This window comes from Gallus gallus, chromosome 20, assembly GCF_016699485.2.
Source record: "Gallus gallus isolate bGalGal1 chromosome 20, bGalGal1.mat.broiler.GRCg7b, whole genome shotgun sequence".
In the NCBI taxonomy this organism is placed as follows: Eukaryota; Metazoa; Chordata; class Aves; order Galliformes; family Phasianidae; genus Gallus; species Gallus gallus.
This window is the reverse complement of record NC_052551.1, coordinates 2,007,823-2,026,580: the sequence shown is the minus strand read 5'-3', so window position 1 is coordinate 2,026,580 and position 18,758 is coordinate 2,007,823. Positions and strand designations below refer to the sequence as shown.

The window sequence follows — 18,758 nt, the reverse complement described above, 5'->3', positions numbered from 1 at the left end:
CCATGAGCCTTTGTCAGAGAGCTCCTGCTCCTTCAGCTCTCCATCTCCTCTTTGCCCATCTGTCTCACTCCAATTTATAGGAGGGAGAGGAGGTTCTTTGAAATATGTACACCCGGTGTGAGATTAAGAAACAACGGTCCATGTGTTGATCCGACCAGTTTATTACAAATCTTAATAAGGGAGATGGGGAAAGGGAGGACGGACGCTATTACGGATTGGGGTGATGGGGAAGGGAAGGTGAGAGATAGAAAAGATAGAAAGAAGCAAGAATTGTGTAAAGCGGGGATAGTCACCACCAGGATCCGGCAGTAGTCCCATTGCATGGCGTTCCAACAGCCCGGGGCAAAAGCACAGGGGAAGAGCAGCAGCAGCGTGGCAGGCGTTGGGCAGTGAGAAGGTGCAGTACCAAGTAGGTCCAGGAGGAAGTCCGGGAGGAAGCAGCAGTTCTCCGGTAGCCCTGGAGAGTCCGTCAGCATACAGACCTTTCGTAGTGAGGGATCTGATAGCAGACACCTTCTCAGGGGGGAGAACAGCAGCAGAGAGGCAGCAAGCAGGGAGAGCACAGAGCAAGTCCAGGAGGGAGAGGCAGGTCGTGAGGCTTCCCATGTCAGAAACCTTGTTCTTCAGCATGCAGGTCTCAGGTCGTGAGGAATCTGTTGTCAGAAACCCTCTCTTCATGAGGAGCCTGTAGTCAGGAAACCCTTTCTTCATGAGGGATCTATAGTCAGAAACCCTAAACCTCATGGTTGTTCGTCTGTCTTCTATCCTCCTTCTTCTTCCCTGCCTAGGTGACATTCCTGGGCGCTTGGGTAAGAGTCATGGGAGCACCCCCTCAGATGGCTGTCACCCTTGAGATAAGTCCAGGCAAAAGACTGTTTCCTGGCCATTTAGCTGCCACTTATCTCTCTCTCATTGCCCCTGGCCTTGTCCATCTGTTGTCCCTTCAGACAAAGGATTTCCCAGTCCTTGGTCAGGACTTGCTTGGACTTGTTCATCTGTGTCCCTCAGCAAGCTTTGAGACGATGCAAAAGAATAATCTCTTACACCGATTCAGGGAGACACAAGAAGCAGCACAGAGACGCAGGTTCATTAAGCTGCTAAGAAAGTTCCCAGAAAGTTCACTTGCTGAAGATCTCACTTTCCTTATGAATAAATCATTTGCTGTTAAAACAACAGTTGGGCAGGAAGGGGGACTATTCATTAAGGAACATCGAGTCAATAGGCGGCTGATGAGAACCTGTTTCCACTGTGTACAAGTGGGAGAGTGGGGGATGGAAACATTGTGTTTTCCCATTAGGCGGTGAATGATAAAAAATTAAAGAATAATTCTCAAGAAATTAGTCATGGCCAGCCATTAATGAGCATCTCGGCAACACACTAATGAGCTGGCTTCAGATGCCTGTAAGAAAAGGACTTTAATTAGATTAATACATGTAGCATTGTCCGTAGCCCAGTAGGTAATCATCAGGTTTTGCACCAGTGGGATTACAGATGACATTCTATTTAATTGCTGTTTCCTTTTCATTTTCTTCTTCCTTTCCCTTTTAAAGATTCTTTCCTCCAAAGAATTTTGTTTCTGTTCTGGAACATAACCTAAATGTTATCCCTGGAATTCTGCATCTGAAAGTGCTGCCAGGCTGGGCTTATCTGAGTCAATTGACCTTTAAAATTTATTTTGCTGCTGTCAAAAAGAATGTGAGTCTGTTCACAGGAGATTCCCAAGATGATTAGAAGCAGACACTCCTGAAAAGTGGACTTGTTGCATATTCTGCAATCAAAGGATGATACAAAGTCTATTTTTGGGGGGGGAAAAATGCCTTCATTTAAGAATTATTTTCATGGGAGAAGTAGAGCCCAGAAAAGTTTGGTGTGAATGGGACAGTTCAAGTTCCAGCAGGTAAAGACCTTGAAACCCATGATGTTGATGCACACGGGCTTCAGAAAATGCCCAAATTCTTGCTGCTAGCACAGCATGGATGGTGGGATGACTTTTCCATGATGGTTTAATTGGCCCTGTATGCTGTCAGGTGCAAGGAGCTGTCAGAGCCTGGCTTCAGCAGGAGACAGGCAGGCAGGCAGGGTTGGTGCAGTTGTACTTGGCTTTATCTCAGGGTTTCCAGCCATAGGTCATCCCTTTATCACACTCACTAGGATTTAAGACCTTGACAAATAGATTTTTAAGCTTTCTATAGGCATGAATAATATGTAGGACAGATGGTTACGAGCCACAGCTATAAACTGTGTGCTGACCTGATAGACTTTGTAACTATTGTACCTTTAACAACTGATTAAATACTTATTAAAACAGCCACTGATTATTTATTGCTCCTTTATGAGGGATTTGCCAGATGCACTGAAATCTAAATCACGACCAGGTTTTCAAAGGATTGGCAGGATTTCTCCAGTTCAAAATGACTCGTTTTAATTAAAAATTATAAAGCAAGCTCTTTGCATAGCAAGACAGAGAGCTGGAGGAGCAGCTGATTCTGTACACACTGCTGTGCACTCAGCATCCACCTGTCTGCAGGAGCACCGTGCATCCATCTGCAGTGAGCCCCAGCTCTGGGGAGTTAGCACTTCAAAGCGAAGAGGTGAGGGAAACCAACTCAGTGAAGTAAGCACTGACCATTTTGGAGAGCACCCCCAGTTTCTGGTCCATTTGGGGTCAAATTGAGACTGCAAACATCCCCACGCTGCCCGTTCCCCAAAAGGCATCCCTGCTCCTGCAGAACCAATGCAACACCTGCAACATATTTATTTACTCCCTTCTTCTAATAACTTCCTGGTCCCCTAACAATCACATTTGGCAAAATCAGAGCCATTTTCTCCAGAAAACCCAAGGACTGGTTCCTTTCCACTTTATTCTACTTACTGAACCGCACAGCAGTGGAGAGGGTATTTCTGCTCTCCGGGAAAAAGGCTGAGACTCCCCAGGTTGCTGTGAAGGAGGTGATGGGAACTCAAAAGCTATTAAAAAGATTGCAGAGTTTGTGTTGGTTATTAAAGCAGTGCTTCAGAGCTTGGCTCGAGTGCCTGGGGACTCACCAGCAAATTACTGCCAGCTCCCAAGGAGGAGTGATTGGCACCAGAGGTGGCGGGGAGTTCAGTTGTAGATGCATCTGCCTTTCTGTGCTATTGATGAGGCAGGGCAAGGCAAGCAGGGTCTTGTAATGCACTGTGTTTATTTAAGGCTACTTCTATGGATAAAGGAGGGGCTGCTCCATTCAGAAATCACTCTGAGCCAAATGCCATGCTGCAGCAGAATCAGATTTTGACCTGAGTGAGCGCATAGCAGATGCAGAAAGAAGTGAGCCTTTGTAGCTGGGGCTTACTCCAGCAAGCAAGCAGGAGGTCTTGGGGCCACACAGCCTCCAGCCCCAGAGGACACTGTGGAGCAGTCTGCCACATGGGCACCCCAAAGCGCCATAATGTTCTTGGGCCCATGGCAAGCAGCAGCTTTTGTCCCCTGAGGTCTCTGCAGGACCGGCACGTTGGTCGTCTGTCTCTGAGTGCAGAGCCACCAAGCTGGGGAAAGTTGGGCAGAAATTGGGACAGGATGAAAAACAATGTTTCTCATTTTGTGAACAAGTGTGATAAGAGGAAAATAACAACCCAGCTGTGTGTGGCCATCACACAAATAAAGAGCTTTCTGCAAAGAGAGAGTGGCGGGGCCGAGTGGTTTTTCTTTACATTCTTCTGTGACAGTTCATCACTAAGACGGAGGCCTCTGGGGTTTTTAGACACCTGGCTCTCAATTAAACAGCTAATCTGTGAAGCAAGGCACTTAAAGCAGGAAGGAAAAATAGCTTATCAAGTAAACCAGCTCTGGCCTTGGGCTGCTACCGGATTGAATATCAATATCTTTAAGGGATCCCTGAACATGCGTGACAGCAGGGACCGTGACATCGTTTCCAGCCACGCTGCCCTGAGTAGGGAGGAGAAGTGGGGAATGGATGCTGCCAGGGGCAGCTTGCACAGAGCATCCAGACTGTGGCCTGCACGGATGCCCAATGTGGTCCTCATCGTGTTGAGCCCCAGCATGGCACTGGGCTCCTGGGGCTTCATAAGGTTTTTATTTTATTTTATTCTGTCCTGTTCTACTGTATTTTATACGGTTATTGTTAGCAGTTCATTGGTTTTGTGGTACAGAAAGGTGCATCAGTGTTATTTCACACAATTGCATGAACACAGCAGCTGAAGCTTTAAGCAAAACAGCAAATATCAGTGAATTCCCAACAGAATTGCAAGATTTAGCAGGATTGGCAGCTTTCCTCAGAAACTGGAAGTAAGCTTTGTGCCTCAGTTTCCCTTCCAGAAAGCAGAAATAATTATACTCGTGTCTTTTGTGTTCTTTGAGGTCTACAGCCAAAGGACTCCTTATCCATTTGTCCATGTCCAATTGATAAGAATCATTACTAGTTGCATTTTTTCTTTCTTACTCTCTTTTGTGACTCAAGCCTGCCTTGTTGCAGTACTCGCTTGGGGGAAAAAGGTAAAATAATAGCTGTGAGAATGCATCCTCTAGACAGCTGTAGTTATTAGAATATCAATGTACCACCACTGGTACCTCTCTCTGCTGTATGTATTTATATACATATACATAATCAGAGAATCGCCAAGATGCTCTGCCAAGGGCTCCCACTGGTTTTTATGTGATGTTATCAAAGGGATGGTAGCTCAAAGAGATCCTGTGCTGTGCTGACCCCAAGGGAGAGCTGTGATGTTTCACATGGAAGGTGGGATGGAGCCAGTGCTGAATTTCACCTGAGTATGGTGCAGAGTGCTCTGCTGATGTGTGGTTAGGATAGGTGGTATTAGTATGTGGTAATGAGCATTTGGTGAGCAAGTGGTGATTAAAGTTTGGTTGTTACAATAAGGGTAGCAAGAAGTGATGTAAAATGAGTATTGTGTGCAAGAAGACACCAGGATTAATTGAATGGAAAGGGGGTTGTTTTCTCCAGGAAAGCCAGCAGTGTGTAAGGACAGCAGAAAAGTGCTTGACACCAGCCTGTCAGATGGAGGATGTTGCTGGTGGTGCTGAGATCTCAGCCTGGGACAAGTGCTCACAGGTCCAGTGGTTGAGGCCATGGCTTCCATTTCTGTCACAACAGGGACAGTGGCAGCAGTCAGTGGGCAGATGGCACCTAGGACTTCTGGTCCTCAGTGGCTTCTTCCCAAGTCTTGCCCAGTGATGTGGCCATCAGCTAGCCTGGCCTGGAATTTGTCACCCAGAGTCACCATCCCATCACTGACCAGCCATGGGCACAGCTCCTTCTGCAGCAGAAACCATAAGGGAAGCACCTGCAGGTCCCATATCTGGAGTACGAAGCTGGACAAGAGAGATGTGAGGTGGGAGATGGAACCTGGGGGCAGGCAGCATCCCACATGACACCTACCTCTCAGATGGTACCTTGGGGATGCCATGGGAGATGTCCTGCTCCCCACCAGCACCTTCTGGGAAATGATTACCATTGGGCAGGGTGAGGAAGGAGCTCGAGGAATTCAGGCTGAAGGCTTCAGGTCCTAGGCTTCAGGTTGGGAGCAGAAATCCTACCTGCACCTCAGAGAGGTCCATGCAGATCACGGAGCTGGTAGCTTTGTGCAGGGTGAACTCCTGCCAGGGCTTCAGGGGTCTCTTCTCAAGTCAGTTTTTGTCTCACCTTCATTAAGGTGTTGTCAGAGGGGTGTCATTCCTTGTCACTTGTCCAACCTAATGATGAATGAAGGTGAAGTAGGGGGTGGGGGGAGGTGGAGGGATTACTGCTGGTAATTTATTTATCCTCAAAGTGAAGATTCATCTGGTACCTGAGCGCCCACCTGGGAAGCATCCTCATCCAGCTCTTCTACTGTTAAAGAAAACACACAAAGTGGACCAGATCCCTTGGCAGCAGCAGAGCTGGGTCATGATGCACCTGCTGAGAGCAGGCAGACCTTTAAATGTGAGGGAAAAGCCCTTGGTTTACCCGAATCCTCCAGCCAGACCTTTGTGTTCTGCACATAGCATGGAAACAGCTTAACCCACACCCCTCCCACACAGGCTTAAGGAGCTCAGCACACTGATGTAATTGGTGTTTACAGCTGCAAACAGCTGGTCAGAAATCAGAGCAGTGTAAATAATACTCTCCTGGGCATGCTACAGTTTGGGAAGTGTTTGGGCTAACAGCAGCTTTAGGGGTTTCTCTAAGCTGAGGCATGGGGCAGCAGTGTAAAATTGATCAGAGTGTGACAAGAAGTGGGTGTTGAGCAACAGGGTTATATTTTAATTTGTTCAGCGTGAAAGCTGGGAGATAGATAGAAACATCCATTCGAGGCAGCACAGCCCAGATGAGGGCAGCTTTGGGGACGCTGCCGCAGGGAAATCTCACAAAGACAGAGACCTGGATTTGGACAGTGGGTCCTAAAAGCACCATAAGTTTCTGAGGGTTTCTCAAGCAGGTGCCCCAGGTGCTGTGCCAGCATGTTGGATTATGCACCCATAATGGTGTTCACGTGGGCTGAGAACTCAGGGGTGAGTGCTGGGTGAGACACTGCGGCACCATGAGGCCCACTCAGGCCTAACTCCACCGCTACACACAGATAGGCTTCAAGCCATGAAGGAGCTGAGTGCCCTGACCTTCATGCCCTGAAAATTAAAAAGGCTGAGGGCTGGCAGTCATGACTTATCCATATAGAGCTCATTGATTGCAATCAGTGTTAAACATCTCCTGTTTGCATGGGTCAAGCTGCAGGCCCCTGCTGCAGGGCCAGGCCGCGCTCCTTGGCTGTTGCAAACCCTGGAAATAGACAGCTCATGGTGACAAACCCTGAGATGTTGATGCTTGTCTCTGTGCACAGAAATACATTCAGCCTCATCCCCTGCCATATGCTGGCTGCTCCCCAGTTCAGGCTGCCCAGGGCCCTTCCACAGCCTCAGCACCTGCAGGGATGGGGCACCCACAGCCTTGGGCAGCAGTGCCAGCACCTCACCACCCCTGGATAAAAAGAAGGGGAAAGGGGACTTTGGTTCTTTGAAAGTCTTGGTACAAGCCCTAAAAGCATGTCAGGAAGTGGTTCTGTCTGTCAGTGAAGACAGATGTTTTTCAAGCTGGGCTGTGGGTAGGCAGAGTCCTCAGGACTTGGGGATCATTGAGAGCTGCCCCATGCAGCCAGGGAGCTGCCACCCATGCTGGAACAGGCTGCCTGGACAGCGATGGAAAGTTGAAGCCCCAAAGCTGGCAAGACTTCATCCCTAGCAGCGCTCAGGCAGATGTTGGAGTACCTGGCAAGGGCCAGGGGGCTCTGATGTAGCCATGGAGAAGACCTGGGGAAGAGCAGCACCACCGTGTGCATTGTAAAACACCTCCCGCAGCTCTGCACTGACTGCTCCTGGGTAAATATCACACTCTATGTGTGAAGCACGCAGTAATGAGCCCCAAACAGCCCCTCTTTTTTTTTCTGGAAAATGAAAGTCAAACCAATATCTTTGGACAGCTGCAGTTTTTGTTGCATGAACAAGAGCAAGCTGCCTGATAGGCAGCAAGACTAGATTTAATTTAATACAATTCCCAGCCCTGATCCTTCCTAGGGACTGCCCATGAGATAGATACCCCAGGTAAGAACCCGGGAGGATCATGCCTTGCAGCTGTGGTGGCGGGCTGCAGTGCCTGTTTATGATTCCCAAGCAAACAGTGACATCTCCTGTTAGCTCAGAATGCAGCTCAAAGCCTATGCTAGAGAGCAGCTATCAGCTAGGAGCACAGTATTTCCTTCACCACTTAAATTTCTGGAAGCAATTGCTTGCTTCCAGAAAAATGAAGCCTTCTTCTATCTGCAGATGCAGATCTGCAGGGTCCAGGTTGTCCTTGTGCATGGGGAGAGCCAGCCTGTTCCAGGGGGACTTGTGGGGAAGCCCCAGGAGGTGGGCATGAGCAAAAGTGCTGAATGCAAACTGCTCTAAAAAGAGCAGTCCTTGAACTCTAAGTACAGACAGGTAAAAACTTTATTTTAATTGCATTAAAGCTTTTATTTGGATGTAAAATCTGTTTAAATACTATTTTATGCCTAGGAAGCAGCCAGCATACACTCAGAGTCAGCCTTGATAAATGCATTTCTGCTGAGCTTTTCGCTGGCTGCAGCAGTCCCTACCCAGCACAGAGGGGTCTCCAGAGGCCAGCTGTAGTTGGGGAGCTGGTCCCCTTGCTCCAGCCTTGCTGGGACCCTTTTCCCCCTCCCCTTTTTGTAAGACTTGGGTAATTCCCTTGCACACCTTCCTGACTTCTGATTTGTTCATTCAGGTGTTCAAGATGTCATTGAAGGTGCAGACAAGCAACATAACGAACAAGAATGACCCCAAGTCCATCAACTCCAGAGTCTTCATCGGCAATCTCAACACAGCTGTGGTCAAGAAGTCAGATGTGGAGACCATTTTCTCCAAGTACGGCCGTGTGGTGGGCTGTTCTGTTCACAAGGGCTACGCCTTCGTACAGTACTCCAACGAGAGGCACGCACGTGCTGCCGTGCTGGGTGAGAACGGGCGCGTGCTTGCTGGCCAGACACTGGGTAAGTCTTTTCTGCAGCTGCTCTGGGTGTCCAGGTACAACAGGAGCCAGCTGCCCCCTAAAGGATAGTCAGGGCATGGCTGGGCCAAAGTCAGGCTGCAGCACCGATCTCAAAGTCGAGGTCCGGTCTAGGGGTGGTGAATGGGTCAGACACAGCCCACTGACGAGCCAGCAGGGCTGTAGCAATGAGACAGGCCTGGGGGCATGTTGGTCCATGAGGCAGGAGTAGCAGGGTCCATATCCAGGCACAGATATGGCTGTGACAGAGCTGGAGACCAGCATCAGAACTGTCCTACAAATCACCAGTGAGGCTAAGCACGGCTATCCAGATGTATTAGTGCGCTCAAGGCTGTGGCCACAGCACTGCCTGGACTTTGTAGAGGCAGAGGGGACTCTGGATAGAAAAAGTGGCATCCTGAAATGAAGGATTGGACTGAAATAATCTCATCTCAGCAGCTCATCACCTGTATGGCTTTCCTCGGCACTACCAGAGGACTTGATCTCCCATATTTTTCACCATCCAGAAGTGAGGCGTCTCACCATGTCTGATCACCTGGACATCCACTGTGATCAGCAGAGATGAGCTTCTCTGTGTTTGAGCCTGAGACGCCTGGTTGAGGTTGGGATGGAGGTACCAAGGTACCATCCTTAGTCTTGCCTTTCAAGAGAGGTGATAATCTAACTCGGACCGTCTCAGACTAGCTTCAGCCAGCTGATATTAAATGAGATAACTCTCCCCCTACCAGATATGTGAAAGTCTCTTGTCTGCACTGCTGTGTGATAAAAAATAACAAACAAAACCACCCCAGCTGCTTCCAGCTGCATCCTTGTTCTGCAGATTGCTCTGAAGTGTCACATGCTGAGAAGCCTTTGTCACCCGCTCTAAGCTGAGAATTGGAACTGAAGGGAGTGTTTTTAATGAAAAATTGTTATTTCCAAGTCTGCTGTAAGCAGTGCTCATTGGACACACAGGGGAGCAATTTGCAACCCATTCCCACTCTGCTGCCAGCACAGCAGTCAGAAATAGGAAGTTGTGTGCTAGGTCATGTCTTTAAGCACTGTGCTGTTTCCACCCATGGTTTACTCAAATACAGAAACTTTTCTTCACTTCTCTTGCTGTCAACACAAAGCAGAGCTGAGGTGCAGTGTGCCAGGTTTGCTGCAGCCCAGATGTTGCCCACAAGTTTGCAGCATTGGTAGAAATGATGAGCAAGGTGCTGGGGTGCAGAGGAGCTCATGCTGGTGCTGCTGTCAGAGGTGCAGCTAAGTGAAGGCCACACAACCACTTTTTTGAAGAGAGATGCCTATAAAAAGGTACCGTGATTGGAACTGTTTACTGTCCTACTGGTGCTGGTCCCAGCAGTCTGCCATGCCAGCAAGGCAAAAGGACCATGCTACAGCTGTGAGAACTGCACACACACTGGAGGAGGTGCACATTCAGTTCCCTTTCGTTTGCCTTCTCTTCATGATCAAGTCTCACAACAGAAGAGTTCAGCATGCTTTCCTATAATACTCATGGCCCAGTATAAATGTGGATTTGCTTCTCTATCAGTGGAACCTAGCAGAGAGGAAGAGGTAAAGATGCTGTACAGTGTAATTAGAAAATGTCTGCACAGAAGAAAGTAGAAGGCCCCTACGAAAACGTGGCTTCATGGCCATGTGGGCTGTACTAATGTGGAGGGAAAGAGATGGGACAGGTAAGGGCATGGTAGGGGTGTTGCTGGTGAGGCTGTCCCTGCCTCAGTGCATGGGCAGGGCTTGGAGGGACATGCTACCATCTTCAAACCAAAACCTGCAGGTACAGCCAGTACTGTCAGGCTTCAGAAACAGCATTCTGAATGTGAGTCTCAGACTATAATGTCCTGGAGCACAGTGGCTGGAGCCAGTGTCCCTTTCTAGCACCATGCAGCAACTTCAGCTGGTTGCACATATAAGCACCTGATCCTGTGGAAGAGCAGCAAACCGGTGCCCTTCAGGCCTACAGCTGCATTCTGTATGGCAGGAGCTCGCGGGGAATTACCACCCATGCACTGTGGACAGCAACCTGGTGAAGGGGCAAAGCACCCCCAACCTGCTGGGGGGCAGCAGATTGCAGTAGTGCAGGGCATGTCCCCAGTGCCAGCAGGAGTCATGTAGCAGGACATCCAAATCCAGAGCCACTCCTGCATGCCAGGCCTTAGCTTCAGCAAGGCAGCAGCTCATTTTTCTATCTGGCATCTTCCTCATAAGATCAGTTCTCTATCTGGATGTCCTAATAGCATTTATCCCATCTTTTTTATTCTTCCTCCTTTATCAGCAGATGTGCAAACTGTCAGACTTGCATTTTAACTGATCAGCAAGATACTGAATGTATCGTTAAATGGAGGTGTTTGGAAGCCATGTCTGCAGCCCATCCTTCACTGGGTCGTGGACTGCTCTGCCAGGCAGGTCCTGGATACCACTGTGCTTTCTGCAGAGGCTCCCAGATAATCCACTCATTGCAGAAGGCCATCACCATTTCAGTGCAGGAGCTCTGCACTTCACGCTGGATCCACACCAGTAACCTGGCCCTGCCATCTTTGCTAGACAAAGCACAACCTCCTCATTTAGTTCAGGAAGAGACACCTGGTTATAGGCAGGGGGGGGATATATACCATTGTCTGAGCAAAAGGATTCAGTGATGAGGAGTAGGGAGCCAGAATGGAAATGGGATACAAAATGTGTCCAGGCTGATGTGCATGCTGAGCTCTTGTCTTTCTGTGTTCATTGTCAAGGGAGTCCTGGGTGTTCTGACTGCTCATCACCACTGCAGGTCGAAAGTACAAATTTCCTACTCTGACTGCACACCCCAGGGAAGGCTATGTGGTGCTATTTCTAGCAGGGCATACCAGCAAATTGAGCTAATTGTTGTCATTTTCCACATTATCCACCATTCGGTTTTCGTTGCATCTCCCTGGAAGGGTGTCAATCAGCATGGTGCTGTCAGTTGCTCTCCGTGTCAGTTGCTCTCCATTTTGGAGGAAAAGTGACTGGCAACTTGCAAGATGCATCCTCACAGCAGAATGGGTTCATAGCAGGAGAACTGGAGCTGAGCGGGGATGTGCTCTGGGATGCACCATGGAATAATTTACTCCTCCCTTCCTCTCTAGCACTGCCAAAGGCATTGTGTTGTTCCAAAACGGAAAGACATCCATGTTGGCAGCAGCCATCCACAGAGCTGTCCTGTTAACATCCTTGTTCAGGCTCAGCATTCTTCTACATTCCCCTTAGCAGCTGAATATGGAAGGATGGAAAGTGAAAGGCAGCAATGAAAAGTGGCACTTTGATCAGAATGTGGCTCCCTGCCAGTACAGCAGCACACAGCATGGGCACCATGGGTGGCAATCCCTTTGCTAGCAAGGAACACATTTCTAGGGCATGCACATGATGTTGAACACAAGTCTTGTACCTGGCAGGTGAAGGGAGGTACAGCCATTAAGCAAATAACTGCAATTCATTTCCAGCTTCAGAAGCAAGATGGTAATGCACTACTCAGATGGATGCAGTTGTCCTTTCCTATCCCTGTCAGAAGAAACCCAAAGGCCTCACACTGTTGTGACAGGACAAGATGAGAGGATTTCAGTCTAAAAGAAGGGAGATGTAGATTGGATATAAGGAAAAAGATGGTGGTGAGGCACAGGCATGGGCTGCCCAGAGTCATGGTGGATGGCCTGTTCCTGGAGATGTTCAAGGTCAGGCTAGATGGGGCTCTGAGCAGCCTGATCAAGATGTAGATGTCATTGTTCATTGCATGGGAGTTGGACCAGGTGACCTTTGAATGTCCCTTCCAACTCAAAAGATTCCATGATTTGCAGCGTCCAGAAGCATTTAGACAGAGGCTGACCTATGGTCACTCTTAGCGCTGGCTTGCCAGGCTCTTGGCAGTCTCCATGAAATTGGCTCTGTCACTTTATTCCCATGTCAAAAACACATTTGGCAGTGAGACCGAGGAGAGAAATTTCTTCCACAGATTAGAGCAGCTCATTCTCCCTGCCCTTCATCAAAGATATGCCTGAGAGATTTGGGTGCGTGCCTCTACACCTCATGTGCCTTTTAATGCATCCCAGTCCAAAGCAACTTGTGGCTTGTGCTTAACACTCATTTTTATTCTAGAAGGAGCAAGGAATAAATTGGAGCTACTGGCAGTTTTCTGTATTCTGTGCCTTATCATAACAGCACTGTGCTCCCCTGGGAAGCCTGCCCTGAATTTGTGTACATGAGTTTGAGCGTGTCCAAAGGCACTGTCCAGAGGCACTTTGAAAATAAGTGTTCTGTATCTGTGTAGAGCAAGAGGAAAACATTTGCCTTCCCGTGAAGGTCCAGCAGGGACCAGCTGAAGGAAGGCAGGAGTGCAGCAGGTCTGTCCCAGCAGCGTGCAGCGGGGCTTTGCCTCACTCCACAGTTGGTACAGTTCCCATGGGCACACAAGGTAATGTCTTGGCTTTGTTTGTTGCAGATATCAACATGGCCGGGGAACCTAAACCTAACAGACCTAAAGGGCTGAAGAGAGCAGCCTCCACGTTATACAGGTAGGTTACCACAAATCTCCTGGCCCCGAGCTCTCTGGGCTTTTTCCTCTGGCTGGGCTGATTTTCCTGAAACTGCTGCCCTGATCTCCCCGTTGCCTGCCCCAGGCAACGGGGACTTTCCTGTCTTGTCAGACTTTCTCCTCCCATGGCCTTTCCTGAGCCTGGCCCTTGCAACACCACTCAGGGCTGGGCTTAAGGGACAAATCAATGACAGACCCAGGGCTGGCCAAGGCCTGTGCTGTTGTGAGACTCCACCTTGGCATGGCCTGACCCACAAATGGTGTAGGAAGTCATCAGATCAATAATTGGAAGTGACCAAGGAGATGGTCAGGGAAAGTCCCAAGGGAGCCAGTGCTTCAGAGCAGTGAAAAGGACGCCGAGCAAGGGGACATAAGGGATGAGTGGGACATGGGGTAGGTCTATGGGAGATGTAGAGTGTTACAGATATCAGAGTGAGTCTTCAGTGCCATTCTTGCGAACTGTAGAGACTTCATCATGATTCTCATGATAACTGATGGTTTTCATTGAAGCCCCACAGTCTGGAGTTGTGGGAGTGTGGGAGAAGCCCATGTTCTTGCTCCTGAGGTTGCAGAAAGGAAAATCTGAAAAGGTATTCTGAGAGCACCTTGAAGGTTTAAGAACCCAAAAACAAATAACAAGATCCCAAAATATGTTTTATTTATAAATGTAAGTGATTGTATTCACATGGAGACTAGGGCACTAAGTCAGTATTTAGAAAGTGTGATTTTGGGAAGGCAAGAATAAAATTAGTATCAGTGTTATAGGTGGATGTTGCAACAAAAGAAAATCATGAGAGAACTGTGGCTTTTTCTCTGAGAAGAAAAGAAGTGAGGGACGAAGAGAAGTGAAAGAACTATGATCCAGACTCAGTCCAATGGCACAGTGCTAGTAAATGGCAAACCTTAGCAGTGCAGTGTGCTGCTGATATAGCTAAACCCACCTACCACCACCCCCGAGGCATCTGCCAAGACCCTCCCCAAGTCTCTCAGCACAGTTCTTTGCAGCATTCACAAGGCAAATTCTCCCTCCCTTCCCCAACCAGCATGTTCTTCCCTGCTTTTCGCCCTGCTTTGACTCATAGGTCCGGCCAGGAAGGTAATGCTGGTAAAGGAAGCAGCATCACCTGCACAGACCTTCTGCTCCACATGGACTATCACAAGTACATGGGACCAGGTAGGGTCCACCCAAGGGTGCTGAGGGAGCTGGCAGAGGTGATTACCAAGTTGTGTTCCACCATCTATCAGCAGTCCTGGTCAACTGGAGAGGTCCCAGATGACTGGAGACTTGCTAATGTGACACTCAGCTGTAAGAAGGATTGTAAGGAGGATCTGGGGAACTACAGGCCCGTCAGCCTGACCTCAGTGCCAGGCAAGGTTATAGAATAGATCATCTGGGATGAGATCACACAACATGTGCAGGACAACTGGGGGATCGGCCCCAGGCAGCCCCCCAGGCAGTTCACAAAAGGCAGGTCCTGTTTGACCAACCTGATCTCCTTCTGTGACCAGGTGACCTGCCTGGTGGATGAGGGAAAGGCTGTGCATGTAGTCTTGCCTAGACTGAAGCAAAACCTTTTGTCACTTTCTCCCACTGTCTTTTGGAGAAGTTGGCAGTCCTTGGCTTGGACAGTTACACTCTTTGCTGAGTAAAATAATGTCTGGGTTGCTGGGCCCAGAGAGTGGTGGTGAATGGAGTTACATCCAGCTGGTGACCAGTCACAAGTGGTGTTCCCCAAGGGTCGGTATTGGTGCCTGTGTTGTTCAGTATCTTTACTGATGATTTGGATGTGGGAATTGAGTGCATTCTCAGTAAGTTTGCATATGACACGAAGGTGGGGAGAAGTGTCAATCAGCCTTGGGGTAGGAAGGCCCTACAGAGGGATCTGTACAGGCTGATGGATGGGCTGAGGCCAATGGGATGAAGTTCTGTGAGACCAAGTGCTGAGTCCTGCACTCTGGTCACAACAGCCCCAGGCAACGCTACAGGCATGGGGCAGAGTGGCTGGAAAGCTGTGCAGAGGAAAGGGACCTGGGGGTGTTAGCTGACAGCTGGCTAAACATGAGACAGCAGTGTGCACAGATGACCAAGAAGGCCAATGACATCTTGGTTTGTGTCAGAAATAGTGCAGCCAGCAGGAGCAGGTGATCATCCCCCTGCACTCAGCACTGGTGAGGCCTCACTTTGAGTGCTGTGTTCAGTGTTGGGCCCCTCACTACAAGAAAGACATTGAGGCCCTAGAGCATGTCCAGGGAAGGGCAATGAAGCTTTGGGGGGTCTGGGGCACAAGTTGTTATGGGGAGCAGCTGAGGGAACTGGGATTGTTGGTCTCTGGAGAAGAGGAGGCCCAGGGGAGACCTCATCACCCTCTAAAACTCTCAGAAAGGAGGTAGTGGAGAAGTGGAGGTCAGCCTCTGCTCCCAGGTAACAGCAATAGGACGAGAGGGAATGGCCTCAGGTTGCACCAGGGGAATGAACTGGTTGCAAATTGCTCCAAGAGTCTTAGTGTAGATTTAATCCAACTTGGCCCTTAACCAGAATTTGGCCTTCTGGTTCTGCGGGGAGAAAATGCACATCTGTGCATCATCTCTACTGTCGTATGGAAATGGGGATGACACAAATCCTTCTATGTAGTTGTACACATACAACTTGCATGGTGCCATAATACAAATCAATTCGTTCCATATATTATGTGATGGAGCATTTCTTTGTCAGCATTTACTCTTCATCTCTGCCTTGACCACTAATCCTCTGTTGAAATGTTCAGTGTTTCAGCCTTCCAGGCTGCCATGTAGCTGAAGAGAGATATTTGCTTCCTCCCACAGATATGGATGTGCTAAAACGTGCCAGAGACTACTCTGAGCTTTAGCAGTATTTCATCCCAGATTGGTGACAGATTTAAACTTTGCCATCTGGACTAGCAGTTCTTACGCTATCTCATAGAAAGCCAGGAACCCAGGTTTGCAGAGGGCTGTGCTTATAACATTTCCTAACCATCGTAAATTTTTCTGAACGTTAGACTCCAAAAATCACAGCACGGTAATTTATAGGAATGCTATGTTAAACACACAAGATTATTTTTTCAGTGGCTGGGTTTTACTTTGCCTAGCTCCAAGTCTGCATGAGAGAGGCAAGTATTAGAGAAGGCAAGACAAAGGATATCTCATTTTGGACACAAAAGAAGCAAAGATCTTGACAGTCTTATTTGATCCATCAGCCCCAGGGTATGTTTGGGTGTTCAGTTGAAATCCCTTGGGAGGTATCCTCCCATCTACCTCTCAGCAGAAGAACATAACTCCAGGTTCACACCATCATCAGTTTTTGGAGGTGGCTTTAAAAAAGCCAGACAGGCAGTTGGTATAAAACCTTGCTGCCATCACAGTTCTGCCCTGATCCCTCCAGATCTTCATGTCCAGAGAGGATTTCCTGGGGTATTTTGGGCTACGTTGGGGTCGGTGCTCCTCGCATACTGGGACCTGGCTGCTCAGTGCTGCAGGCTGTGAGGAGCAGATGGCTCTGCCCTGGGATGTGCTGCAGGGTAGTGAAGCAGACAGAGCTGTACTGACTGCAGACCTCTGTTCTTCCCAGTGATGTTGATGCTAAAAGGACAGATAGCCTTGGGACAATCTAAATCCTGCAGGGGCCACGCAGCATGATGGGCACAGAGCTCCACTGACATGTCCACATCCTGTGGACACAGCTGGACAATGTCCTTCAGCCCAGCTAGCATCTACATCCCTTATTGTACCCATTGAAGTCCAAAAGCTGCAGTCACACCACCTCTAACCAGCAGTGCAGTGACACCCTACGCCCCTTGGTGCCAGATTTGCCAGCGCAGGACAGAGAAACAGCCCCAGGGCAAAGCAGAGGTGGACAATGTTACCCATGGGGTCCAGCACTGGTGAGGACTTGTGCAGCCCTTCTGCAGCCTCAGTGTCTCAGAAGTGTTGGGCTCACTTTCAGCATTTCTCTCTCAGCTTCCCAGCTAGTCACAGGAGGAAAGAACCTCACACCAGATGTGCAGGGCTTTAAAAGCTCTCTATTTAATCATGGCCAGATTTTCCCAGGAGCTTTCCAGTAGATATTATTTCTACTACTGCACAAATAAAGGCTGTGCAATTGTTAATAGAAGGATGCAAGCTGAGCACAATGTGTTGCCTGTGATGATCAGCCCAGGTAATTAAAAGCACAGCCACTCAGCTTCACGTTTGCTATTCTGGTACATGCTCAGGAATGGCACCTCAAATGTAATGTAAATTCAGCACCTAAAAACAATTGCCCTTCAATTAGAAATGTGTGGGTTCTGCACCTTTGTGAATCATTACTGAATGTTATTTAATTGCTCAAGAATAGCAGTGCAGAAGGAATGCATCAGGAGTCGTGCTGCTTGACATGGCCTTACAGGCTTCTGCTGCCTCTCTCTCTGATTGTCCCTGCTTTCATTTTAAAGGGCACAATGTCACCAACTGATTGAAAAATGGTGAAAATTATTCATGTACATAAAGGAAGCCCTGTCAGGTCACTGAGTAATGATTCATCCACCGCAGGAAGGTTTATCCTACGTGCAGGGAAATTATCGGGTGCGCACACTTCAGATAAACCACTGAAGCTAAGACTTTTTACTGGCGTTTTTCTATTCTCATGTTGGAAGAGTTGCCCTTTGCTCCATGCCTGACTTCCAAGGCTGCTGGTAAGAGCATCCAACACTGCCTCCCCCATCCCACAGCCTCCTGCAGGACCGGCCATGACCTGGATGGCGTGTTACAGCAGGGTTCAGACTTCAGAAAAAAAATCCTTATTTGAGCCCTCTGCCTTCCTGGAGGGCTGTGTCGTGGTTTCCAAGTGATAAAATAAGCTGAAGTCAGAGTGTTTGCCATCCCTCACCGCACTGAGTCAGAGGCGTTCTCCTCTCACACACATTCAGCCCTCCACTCTGTGGGGGCTTTCATAGGGTCTGGTTGTCTGGACTCCCTTTGTGCTCGCTGGATTTAAAAAAAAACCCTTCCTTCAGTGCAGTTCGCCTGACATTACTTCAGATGTCTGCCTTTGGCTGTGATGAGCCATGGCCTGGAATTGCCTCTTTCTTGGATGAGTTGGGATGTGTTTACATTCCTGCTGGCTGAAGCTAAACAAGATCCATCCCACTATTTTTGGGGGGAAGTCAGAACCAGCTCTCCAGGATAATTAAGCATCTACTTCCTTTTGGAAATTAACTAAAGAATATTTGGGGTCAGAGCAGGATGATTCCCCTCATCCTGGCTTTCCACCCACAAAAATTAGTAGGTGGCCCTGGACCCCATGTCCTGCACAAGGGGCGTGCTGCAAGCAAACCCTGCTCTGAGCCCATGGGTCTGCTGGTGGGGAGCAAAGGTCTGGAGGAAAAGCCAGCTCAGATCCAGCACCTCGCACATGATACGGGTGAGAAGAAAGCAGTGAGAATGTTCCTGAGTTGTTCCTCACTTGTCTCATGTTGCCTCATGATCTCCGAGCCCTGGTGAGCTTCCCAACAAGAGATGGTCCTGATTCCTCCCACCCGGAGTCCTTGAGCTGCACGGAGAGGTCCCCAGTGTCCTCTCCTGCCCATGGATGCAGAGAACATAGGTGGCTTTGCTGGAGCTAGCCAGCAGCATTTCACCTGAACCTGTCAGGTTTGATG

General features: G+C 48.8%; 2 protein-coding genes across 7 annotated transcripts in view; both read left to right on the top strand.

Annotated features, from left to right (window-relative positions):
• The window catches only part of RALY (RALY heterogeneous nuclear ribonucleoprotein), a 112,941-nt gene that overhangs the window by 84,398 nt on the left and 9,785 nt on the right, over window positions 1-18,758 (top strand). For all 6 annotated transcript variants that reach the window (XM_040650892.2, XM_015296799.4, XM_004946965.5 and 3 more), the window contains 2 exons: window positions 8,274-8,538; window positions 13,012-13,084. In XM_040650892.2, the coding sequence (XP_040506826.1) occupies window positions 8,283-8,538; window positions 13,012-13,084 (329 nt within the window). In that variant the 5' untranslated portion in view covers window positions 8,274-8,282. The remainder of the gene's footprint in view (window positions 1-8,273; window positions 8,539-13,011; window positions 13,085-18,758) is intronic.
• Window positions 154-8,237, top strand: LOC112530105. Its single transcript, XM_025142289.2, has one exon. The coding sequence runs from the start codon at window positions 3,296-3,298 to the stop codon at window positions 4,196-4,198; it is 903 nt and encodes a 300-aa protein (XP_024998057.2). The 5' UTR covers window positions 154-3,295; the 3' UTR covers window positions 4,199-8,237.